The 11,651-nt window shown below is 32.4% G+C and overlaps 1 protein-coding gene across 5 annotated transcripts; it reads left to right on the top strand.

Moving 5' to 3' along the window:
* Positions 1–4,360: 4,360 nt before the first annotated feature.
* Positions 4,361–10,930, top strand: LOC114177549 (pentatricopeptide repeat-containing protein At4g32450, mitochondrial-like). Of its 5 annotated transcripts, none has more exons than XM_028062939.1 (4): positions 4,361–4,493; positions 4,820–4,922; positions 7,356–9,422; positions 10,552–10,930. In XM_028062939.1, exon 3 carries the CDS (start codon positions 7,376–7,378, stop codon positions 9,413–9,415), a length of 2,040 nt encoding a protein of 679 aa, XP_027918740.1. In that variant the 5' UTR covers positions 4,361–4,493; positions 4,820–4,922; positions 7,356–7,375; the 3' UTR covers positions 9,416–9,422; positions 10,552–10,930. The 5 variants fall into 5 exon arrangements, with proteins under 5 accessions (XP_027918740.1, XP_027918739.1, XP_027918738.1 ...); XM_028062938.1 differs by having other exon boundaries at positions 4,637–4,922; XM_028062937.1 differs by lacking the exons at positions 4,361–4,493; positions 4,820–4,922 and adding an exon at positions 6,264–6,463.
* Positions 10,931–11,651: the final 721 nt, after the last annotated feature.

The raw sequence follows: 11,651 nt of genomic DNA, 5'->3' as shown, positions 1-11,651 counted from the left end.
GTGCTCAAAAGAAAAGTTGTCACTTTAATTGCTTTGACTATTAACATAATTGATTAAGATAAGTTTGAATTAAGAATAAATTTTCTATAACTCAATAATTGAATGGCTTACTTGTCTAATCGATTGGGTTGTTCACTTGAGCAACTCCAAATCTGAACTCAATAATCGAATACATTATTTCTATAATCAATTAATCTCAGTAACAAGGCTGCCTTTTTAAACCAACATTGACTCACATTTTAAGACACAAAATTTTTTAGATTTAAGGCATTGAGATATTGGGAAAGAAGAAATCTTTGATTCTTGAAAATCACAGTGTTAGGTTTTCAAAAGTTCTTCAAACAGGTTTCGAGATGGGTATGATTTTGAGAGTTCTTGCTTGGCATTAAGGATTGATTATAAATTTTGCACACCAAGGTGTATTTGTTAATTTTTTATTTTTTGCACATTTCATTTCTTTACAATGTCTTCATTGTGTAGCTGAAATTTCAATTGCAATAGGGTATAATTCTTGATAAATGTATCAAGTTATTGGTTTCTTAGAGTATATAATTATTAAGGTGTACTTGTAATTTTTTAAACTCTATTTATATAGTAGAAATCATTTATTTTAACCTAACTTTATGGATCTTAAATTTTAATTTCGCAAACACTTGACCTGAATCCCCTACATATAAAAGCTCAACTTTTATTTTCACCTAATTATATGTTGTCGCAACCGTCACTTCTTCCCTATCCACCTTCATTTTTCTTCCATGCCCTTCACCAATTTGAAGGATGATTTTGATGTTGAATCTTTTGATTATTGGTGGTGTTGTCACTGTCAATGTTGTGGGAGGCGGTGGTGTCGTTACTGCTATCGATGTCGTGGTGGCAGCGTTAGGGTTTTCCCCACTTGGTGTCCACTATTCATCTTTCTCCTTGAGTTCTTGTTGGTACATGTCTTCCACCATGTGTTATCTCCATTATTCTCTTTGATTTGTGGCTAATGTTGTTGTTGTTTATGTTCCTTCTTTGTTTATGAAATCAAAAAATATAGGTTAAAGAAATAAACTTTGAAGATCTAAAGAGGAGTGCAGCAGAGATGCAGTCAACCATGGCCTTCACGAGCTATTTTTGTGTTATTGAATTTTTGTATACTTGTGTTCAAAATCTTTGTTATTGTTACTTGTCTTCCTCAGTGTTTTTTTTTTCTCTTTTATCTGGATAACCTGTTATCCATTCGGATATAACCGTACCCGAATGGCTCAAATCTGACTAATCTGAGACATTAAACGGTCGAATGTGGTTTTTAAATTTTAAATTCAAACTGGGATTATCAAACCCTAATCAACCCTTACTCACCCCTATTACACATTCACTTTCTGTCATCCGACTCCTCCTCAATGTATTCTCAACTAGAGAAAGAAAACAAACACATTGAAACTTGCAAAAGGGGCTAACAAAAGCTGCCAAAAACAACTTTTTCCTTGGGTGTGTGTTATTTCGAACTCATGTTTTGAATATGTGTTGTTTGGTGATATGGCATGGCTAAATGTGTTATTCCATCTCACCTTTCTTGGTACTAAATTTAAATAAAAGCTTTAATCACTTTATGCCTCTTGCACTGTCGCCAACTTCTAACTTGAATTGCATCTTGTACATTTCTCAAAAAATATGTTCCAGTACTCAAATTGAAGCTCTTCGAGTCCAAAATCCCAAGCAAAAAAGAAAAAAAACTCAATCAGACACGTGTGCGTCAAACTATAACATAACAAGGGCTAATCTTTTTGGTTCTGCTGGACGCCAATCAAATGATGCTGGGTGGTATAGTGACAATGAGCAAGGTTAAAAAATGCACTAGACGCGAATGAATGATGTTGGGCAATGTTGCAACTCCTAAAACTTCATTAAAAAAATACAAGCTAAAATTGAAAGATTAAATGAACAAAAATGACTAAAGAATAATAAACTTCAATATGAGAGTATAAAAGTTGAGTTATCAGACACATCAGAAGATACAATATAAGTGAAATGCAAGTTCAATTTATACTAAAAATTAACACACCACCTTTAATTAAAAACCCTAAAATACATAGTTTATAAGTTTTTATCTTTACATACTACTCACTACAAAATTTAAATTCACTTGACTTCTTAATAAATTTAGTTTTGACTTTATAATAATGTTTTCAATTAAAACATTTATTTTGTTAAGTGCTTAAAATTATATTCCTTTTCATGTCAAAAACTTATATATTATTTTATATTGATATTCTTGTATGCCTCTAAATGGAAAATAAAAAATAGCCTAAGAGAATTTTAATTTAGTGAGGAACAATACTCCAGAAGAAACTTCGGTTAAATAATATTTTATCCCATATGAAACATTTTCTATTTCTTTTAAGTTAGTTTTAGAAATTTTAAAATATGTATTTTGTAATTTTAATTTCTCATTTAACATAACATGACTGGTTGTAAGAATATATGCATGGAATGTTCATGAATAAATATTTAGAGTATTTATGTAATTAAATCAATAAGGATATAATAAAGGCTTAACCAAGTAAAACTTCTTGTTGGTCTTTTAAAAAGTTTAAATATTTTTTAGTACTAATATATTTTTATTAAATTAAGGAAAATGATAATTTAACAATTTTTTTTTTAACAAAAGAAAATACCTAAGTAAAAAAGTACTACTTTATTACTTTATTTTAATTGAAAAATAAAAAAATAATTTATTTTAATTTCATTTATGGAAAGTTTGTCAATTTTATAAAAAAAAAATATTTCGTCAAAGCATAATTTTCCTTAAATTAATTGTAAGATATTGTTTGAAAATAAAATTTAATTAAAATATTTTGATATAGTATTAAATTTTATTGCCAATGAAAATATTATTTAATGAGCCAACAAATATTTTTAAGAAATCATAATTTTGTTTAAGAAAAGAATATTGATTAGTTATCTCTGTTTCGATCTTCTTTTTTTCTCTATTATCACTTTTCATATACTCATCCTTACTCTTTGACTCCTTACTTTATTCTTGAACATTATTTTTGTAGTTTAGTTTTACACGTTAATTCATACCCATTAGATTATTTTCATCTTTAATGTATTTTGCATATATCTTATTGTCTTTATTTCTAGCAGTAGAAGCTATTTGACATTTATTCTTTTCAGTGTTGCATTGCATCATATCATATTAAAGACCAAAAGCAACAAAAATTAAAACTTGTTATACTGTTATTCATTTAATTATTTTTTTAGATATTTTTTGCATGTTCCTTTATCAAATCTTAAATGTATTTTCCTATTAAAAATTGTTAATTTAGTAATCTTCAATCTAATGTCATGAAAATTTTTTATTTTATAAATAAGTGATAATATATTATTAAGTTTCTACCCCGTATCTTTATCAACTATTTAACTTCAATTTTTTATTTATTTTTGTTAATGATTGATCCCAAATAAATTGATGAAAGAGTTAAAATTTGAAAATTAAATTCTGAAGAAGAAAAAAAAACTTAAAACTGTAAAATAATATCAGATTATGATCGAGTTTAATTTTTTAACAATCATAATCAATTTTTTTTTAACTCATTTTATATATATATATAGTAGTGTTTTATATATTATATTTTTTATTTCATATAAAAATGTCAATTAGGTAATATAAATCAAATTATTCAAAACTTCAAAATAAAAAAAGAATTGAGATTTTAATTATATTACAATTATGTCTACCATAGTATTACATGAAAAAAAAATATCAAATAGAAGTTATTGTGATGTAACCTAAAGTGAAAAGTTAGTGGGATTCAATGAGCCAAGAAATGAACTAGTCTTAAGATATGTTACTTGTTTGATAATTTGAAACACGAATCAAATAATATGTTGATTATAGCATGAACAATTTGATGACCTATTACCCCACGACATATATGAAAAGTGTTTCTGTCCCACGTATTTTAACACTATAATCTTTCAAAATTGATATATATATATATATATATATATATATATATATATATATATATATATATATATATATAATTTATGCATGAGATTTTGAAAAATATTTTATTAAATAAATTTTTTGTTCTTGACATATTTTCCATTTAATTATGTTAAATTTTATCTGTTTTAAATAAATAAATATTTAAGAAGTTACTTATTTTAAATTTGAATAAGCGTCCATAATTAGAAATAATGGAGGTGTGTTTTAATATTTATTGTTTGTTTTCTTTATCAAACACTATCTATTAGTGAACATTTATTAATATTTTGTAAATCCGAAGATTTCCGGGTCGGGTCGGGTCGGGTCGAAAAAATCGGGTAGATCCGGGTTTGCCATTACCCTAATGTGCTTCTCCCTCGTTTTTACGAAGTAAGGAACATGCCTCTCACTCTGTGGAAGAACTCTTCCTCTCGTCACTCTCAGACTCTCCTTCTCGAACCCTTAATCTCTGCTGCGCCGTTGGTGTTCCATTTTTCTTTGCTCAGCGTGATTTGTGAGTGTTCGAGTTTCTATACCATTGTTTTGTGTTCAAGTTCAGTTAATTTGAACCCTGGTTTGTTGTAGCGAAAATTGAACCGGTTCTTGCTTAACCTTCCCTCTAATCTTGTTGCCAACGCCTTGGTGTTTAAATGCAAGGTTGAAGAGCGACTGGAACGAAGGGTTATTGAACAAACCTGAAGCCTTTTGTAACCCTCGCAAGATAAAACCCTCGTGACACTCGTCACTGAACCCCAATTAGAAAGCTTTTTGACCATGATGAAAATACTCTCTTTTTGTTTTTTGTGGTATCAAACATTTTTTTATTTTGTTTGGTTTCAGGGGACTCGGAGTAGCTTGGAAGTGGCACAATATACTTGAATTGGTCGAAGGTTATACTCTCTGAACCTTAGTGATAGCTAAGGTTTTAATCTGACTCTCCCAGGTTGTCAATTCTCTTCTCCCTCTTCATCTTAGTTCCCTTACCTTTTGCAATGGTCTGTTCGCCTTTTAACTGTGATACGCTGTATATTAACCTATGGATTCCTCTATTTTGATACAATTTAATTTGGGTGAGGAAGTTGTGTATATCAATATTTAGGATTTGAAATTCCGTCTCTTTTTTTTTTTAATAAAAAAGCTACTGTACTGCAATTGGGAATTACGGATTAATATTTTGTTGTGTGCTTGTTGGGTTCATATGTAATATTAATTTTTCTGTGGTGTCATTTTGTCTGTGTGGTTCTGATTTTATTTCTTAATTGGGCATTTTAGAGTTTGAATAATATCTATTCACTGATCTTATTTATATTTATATTTATATTTGCTTATTTAATCTTAACTTTTTAATCATTAACATAACACTTAATATATTCAATTCCAATGCATTTATATTTCCCAACCCAATTCGTTTATGATTGCAATCAAGTTTGATTTATATGTTTAAAATACTTCTCATGAACCAGAATCTCTCGAATAACATGAGAATTGATATTCTTGTGTTTAAAAATCAAATTATCAGATTATTCAGTTAACATAAAGGATAATATGAAGTTGAAACTATATTAAAATAGGGGAGGGAAGGAGAGAATAGTTAAATTAGTAAAGTTTAGGGGAATGTTGGCAATTCAATCTCTATAGATCATCCTATGCTGCTATACTTTTGTTTATAAATCATCTATGGATATGAGTCGATGCATGCAAGGTTATCAGACTCGAGAGTCTACGTAGACTCGAGAGTATACGTAGACTCTACGTCTACGTAGACTCGTGAGAGCTTCGTAGACTCGACTCGTAGACTCGTAAGATTCTACTATACTCCTACTTCATATGAAAAATTGCATATAATACCATACCAATTCAGAATTTAATCACCACAATTAATGCAAATAGTAAATAATAGTTCAATAATTGTAAAATAACTTAATTTAACAAACATGATTGTTATATAAGTTCAAATTTCAACAAACACATAAGTTAATATGAATCAAAAAAACATAAATAATTTCAACTTTTTGACCCCAATCCTCTACTTTTATCATCTCCAACATCATCTTGTCAGTCTCACTTCCAGACATCATAAACTAGTCTCTATCAATTAAAAATTAAATAATTTAATTTTCAGAAAACCAGAAATAAAATAAATAAATTAAATAAATATTATATATATATATATATATATATATATATATATATAACAGAACAACAACGAAAGCCAGAAAAAAAAAATGAAATAAAAAAACAAAGAAAGATATATAATATATTATATATGTAATGATCAGTAAAAGTAAAAAAAATGAAATGAAAAACAAAGAAAGATATATTATATACGTATGTCATTACTTCGAAAAAGGGAGAAGAGAAGAAGGGAACAACGACGCCACTGAACCAGCGACCCAACGGAGCTGCCACGCGAGGCGATCAGAGCTGCCGTGCGAGATGATCGGAGCTGCGACGTGAATGACCGGGGCTGAGATTTCGAAATAGGTCAACGTTTTCAAGTTCGATCTTCTCTTCTTCTTCGATTAGGGTTTTCGAGTTGGGCTTCGATCTCTGTTTTTGCTTGGATTTTCGATTTGGGGCATTGGGGTTTTGGTTTGGGCTTAAAATCCGAAAGCCAACAACATGTTTTTGTGTCAATTCGTCTCGTTCTTCGAACTCGGTGACTCGCTCTCGAACTCGCGAGTCTGGTACGAGTCGACGAGTTTACTCCGAGTTTGAAAAAAAACGAGTTTATATGCGAGTTAACCCGTGAACACTGTCATGACTCGCAGACTAGTACGGATGTACGAGTTAACCCGCGAGTTTGATAACCATGAATGCATGCATTTACTTACGGATTTGGTACCGTAGGTAATCTGTAGCTAACTAAGTTTTTACGGATTTGTGCAGTAGGTAAGAGTGAATATTTTTGTAGTTTTCGTGAAATCGGTCTTTTCATGGAATCATAATGGTGTTTGGAATGCTCCTTTGTTTTGAAAATTCCGTCAGATTTTAGGTTTTGAATTTATTTTGAGCATGTCATTTTATTGTGGTAATTCGCTATTAACGTTGTTTATGCTGTGTAGGAGTTGATAATGTTAGCATTGGCTTAGGATTGTTTGAAATTGAGTAAACATATCTTTCCATATGCTTGTGTATTGTGTGATTATAAGAATTTTGTGATTTCATGTGACTTGTATAAATAGCGCTGGCTGGTTTCATACCTTAGGCAGATGAATAAGTGCTATTGAATGAATACGTCCTATTAACTCTGCAAGTTAAGAACAATGCTTTGCACCTTAGTTCGTAAGAAGTAGAAAATGTAAATTGCGTATTCATCACAATAAGTCAGTTCCGTTTTTGCTGACGTGATTTAATTTTCAATGTCTTTCCTCAGATTATGTTAACTCCCAACTAATGTCTACAAAGAGAGCCTCATCAGTTACTGTTAGTTCTGTTTTGAAGTTGTGCAAACAATGTTCTTTACAACACATTGCCGACTGTATCAAAGGCCTGAATACATTGAGGGTTATGAGCACTGCTGTTGAAAGGACTGATTTTCAGTTTTGTGGTGGCCATCAAAATGATGATTCTTTAGGTTACCAGCAAAGTCATGTTGGGTTTTATCAGGAAAGCCAGATGAAGGCTGATACTAATGAGCATTTCAATAAGCAAAGACCTGATTATGTTGCCCAAGCAAATTCAAGTCGGTCTTATTGGAATAATCATGTAAGTTTGGAGCAAAATTCTTATGGAGCTCGTCAGATTGCAGATGGAGGCCATATGAATATACCCATAAACATTAAGAATAACTTGGTGGGACATAATGGAAGTGCCAATGGATGCTTTGGTCAAGACAACATGAAAATGCAACAAAATGTTGGGGTTGATAATGAATGGGCATCTGGGATGCATCCAAATGCTTTTGTTGATAATCATGGTTGGACACAAGATCCTGGACAAAGGATGCAGTCTCTCAATGCATATAATTCACCTAGGCTTTTAGAATCAGAAGGAAATCCTAGAGGGGGCTTGAACCAAAACGTTGATTGTTTTCAGCAGCCATCAACTGTTCAATACAAAGGGGGTAATGAAATGCCTCAACAATACTCAGGTTCTGGACAGTTTCAGCAGAGTCTTAAAGATGGTCAATATTCTCCAAACTTTAATATTTCACAGAGATCAATGGCTGTTGGCTCTCATCTATCGAATAATGCAAATCCTGGTGGTGAATCAAATGGGGCATCTAATGATAGTCCATATAGAGGTACACTTGAGGAACTAGATAGTTTCTGCACTGAGGGTAAAGTGAAGGAAGCTGTTGAAGTTTTGGAATTACTGGAAAAACTACTTATTCCTGTGGATTTGCCTCGCTGTTTGCAATTAATGCGCCAATGTGGGGACGCTAAATCTCTTGAAGAGGCGAAAATTGTACACAGACATGCTTTAAAACATCTGTCACCTCTACTAGGCAGCACTTATAATAGAATATTAGAGATGTATTTTGAATGTGGAGCTGTAGATGATGCTCTCAACATTTTCAACACTATGCCTGAGCGGAATTTGACTACCTGGGATACTATGATAACACAACTTGCAAAGAATGGGTTTGCAGAAGATTCAATTGATCTATTTACTCAATTTAAAAACTTAGGACTTAAACCTGATGGGCAGATGTTCATTGGAGTTCTCTCTGCTTGTAGTGTGCTGGGAGATATTGATGAGGGAATGCTGCACTTTGAATCCATGATCAGAGATTATGGCATTATACCATCAATGGCTCATTTTGTCAGTGTAGTAGACATGTTTGGCAGCATTGGGCATCTTGATGAAGCCTTTGAGTTCATTGAGAAAATGACAATGGAGCCAAGTGCTGATATATGGGAGACTTTGATGAATCTGTGTAGAGTTCATGGGAACACTGGGCTGGGGGATCGCTGTGCTGAGCTACTTGAGCAGCTAGATTCATCTCGATTAAGTGATCAATCAAAGGCTGGCCTTGTACCTGTAAAAGCCTCAGACTTGTCAAAAGAGAAAGAAAAAAAGTTAGCAAGCAAAAATCTTCTTGAAGTAAGGAGTCGTGTTCATGAATATCGAGCAGGAGATACATCTCATCCTGAAAATGATAAGATATATGCGTTGTTGAGAGGTCTAAAGTCACAAATGAAAGAAGCTGGCTATATTCCGGAAACAAAATTTGTGTTGCATGACATAGACCAGGAAGGCAAAGAAGATGCTCTTCTTGCCCACAGTGAGAGACTTGCTGTTGCGTATGGTCTCCTTAGCAGCTCTGCTCGCTCTCCCATCAGGGTTATTAAGAACCTCCGTGTTTGTGGTGATTGCCACACAGCACTAAAGATTATTTCTAAGCTTGTAGGTAGAGAACTCATTATTCGAGATGCGAAAAGGTTTCACCATTTTAAAGACGGGCTATGCTCCTGCAGGGATTATTGGTGAACATGAGGTACTGCTTGCCTCTTATTAATGTTTTTCCTTTGTTATTTATTGGTTGCTAATAAACTGAAATGACAGCATTTTTGGTAGGCATGTTTTGTACTGCAACTATACTTAAGCTCAATTTACATGAAATATATCCGGTCTCTCTGCACACACCCACTCTCTCTGCTCATACACCCCATGGTTTTTCAATGCATTGTGTGCTTAGTTTCTAGTATGCACTATATCCAACCACGCTATGAAATTTCCCAGTAAAACTGCAGCCTAGAGGTAGTTTATTGCAGCTATACTTTATCTAAGCTGACTAAGTTGTTTAGATTATAAAACTCTAAATGCTTTGGTAAAACCAGAGAGTTGTGACAGGTTCATCTCCAATTGATGGTGTTAATATATCCTTATCCTAACGTTGCTTTCTAAAGTAGATCAAAATTAGATTTTAATTTTCACTTCCGGGAGTTGCAATTGCAATTCATATTTGGGTTTACAATGAAAAATAGAGCTGAGGCAATGCTAATTAACTCAAATGTAAAAATATTGACTCTTAATTGTTGATCCTTCTCTTTTTTTCTTAACAACAGGCAACATTATGATTTAAAAGAGAAGTAAACTAATAGTTTCTATGCATAACCGGTGGACTGTTGCATGGGTGATGCTGCGTCCGTTCACCCTAGAATTTCTGTCTCTGATTTAGAACACTGCGTCTAGCAGAGAAGAAATTAAATCCTTGAATCCCATGTGCAAAACACTTGTCAAAGGGACTGTTCATTTGGCCATTGGACATGGAATAATCATTCATCCTTGTCCCGGATATCATTTGAAACCCGGGCAAATGCTTGACTACTTGATGTTGTTTTACTTTAACCTGTAGTGGATCAAACCTGAGTCTATTTTGAATGTAATATAAGGAGTTGATCCAGGGCATTGATAGCTGTCTGCAAGATTTGTCTTTGAGCATTTATTTGTCATTTTAGAATATCAGTATGATGATAATGTGGATTACTATGTTGTTTTCTTAACCGTGTGTATATATATATATATATATATATATATATATATATATATTTTACCATTGATATTTTTGTCAACCGTGTTATGAAGCAAAATTTGGGAAAGCCTCACAAGAATATTTTATGCAGGTGTATCTTGGGAACCAAATTGATTCAATAGCATGGGTGTTGCTAAACCCCTCAAGACTGGTCATAAAGATATTGTTCGTATAGGTCATGGTCATTAAATTAAAACGAACATTATATCTACGAGGAGATTGGAATTTTGTTTAACCAGGCTCTTCCATACTAAGAAATCAAGCTGTGGGACATGTACTCAGGTTGCAGAGGCATTATTCTTTATGGGTAGTTTTATGCTATATAAATTATTATTGCTCATGTGGCAAAGAAAAGTTGATATACATGATAGGAAACATTGATGTTCAATGGTATACTTTCAGACAACTTTATTGACTGTCAATATCTCTAAATCTCAAAATTCAAATCATCGGAGTCATTATTCTGAACTTGTTTGGCCTTGCTTGCCTCTTGTGTGTGAAATTTATTGGTGGCATGTATAAATGGACATTTCCTGCTACAGAAGGCCTTGTTGGAGCGTTTAGGATTGCTTGTGGGTGGGGTTCCCTTTGTTCAAAATAGCCAATCATGGAGAGAATAATGAGGTCTCTCTCGTGACAACAAGTTAATGTTAGTTGAATAGGTAGTGGGTAAGATGTACTTTATTAGATTTAGGTACATTGACACAACCACGTGAGATTGTTGTTCCAGCAACATACAAACTCGCTTTAGGCATGGAAGCTGGTCCAGGGAAATTATTTTAGGTCCAGAAGGCTCAAGTTAGACCTTTCAAGGGAGAGGGAAGAAGGGATAATATGGAAAAATAGTTATATCTAAAGGCTATCTACAACTATGTTGCTTGGATATAGACATGGAGACAGACACAAAAATACGGCAAAATTGAGAACATATAGGACATGGGATATGACTTGTATATATATATATATATATGTTAGTTTGAAACTGTCAACTAACATAAAAATGAATCTAATTTATTTAATATTCAAAAATTTAAAAATAGTGATCGTATAAGATTTGTTCTTTATTTTAATTATTAAAATTATGTTGAACACAAAAAAATATCTTTCAAATTAGACATAATATATTTTACAAGTATCATATTAGTATCGGTCGGTGTTTGATATGTGTTGGATACGAACAAGTTATTATGA

The sequence above is a fragment of the Vigna unguiculata genome, chromosome 3 (genome assembly GCF_004118075.2).
Source record: "Vigna unguiculata cultivar IT97K-499-35 chromosome 3, ASM411807v1, whole genome shotgun sequence".
Classification (NCBI taxonomy): domain Eukaryota; kingdom Viridiplantae; phylum Streptophyta; class Magnoliopsida; order Fabales; family Fabaceae; genus Vigna; species Vigna unguiculata.
This window is presented reverse-complemented; position numbering and strand designations above follow the sequence as displayed.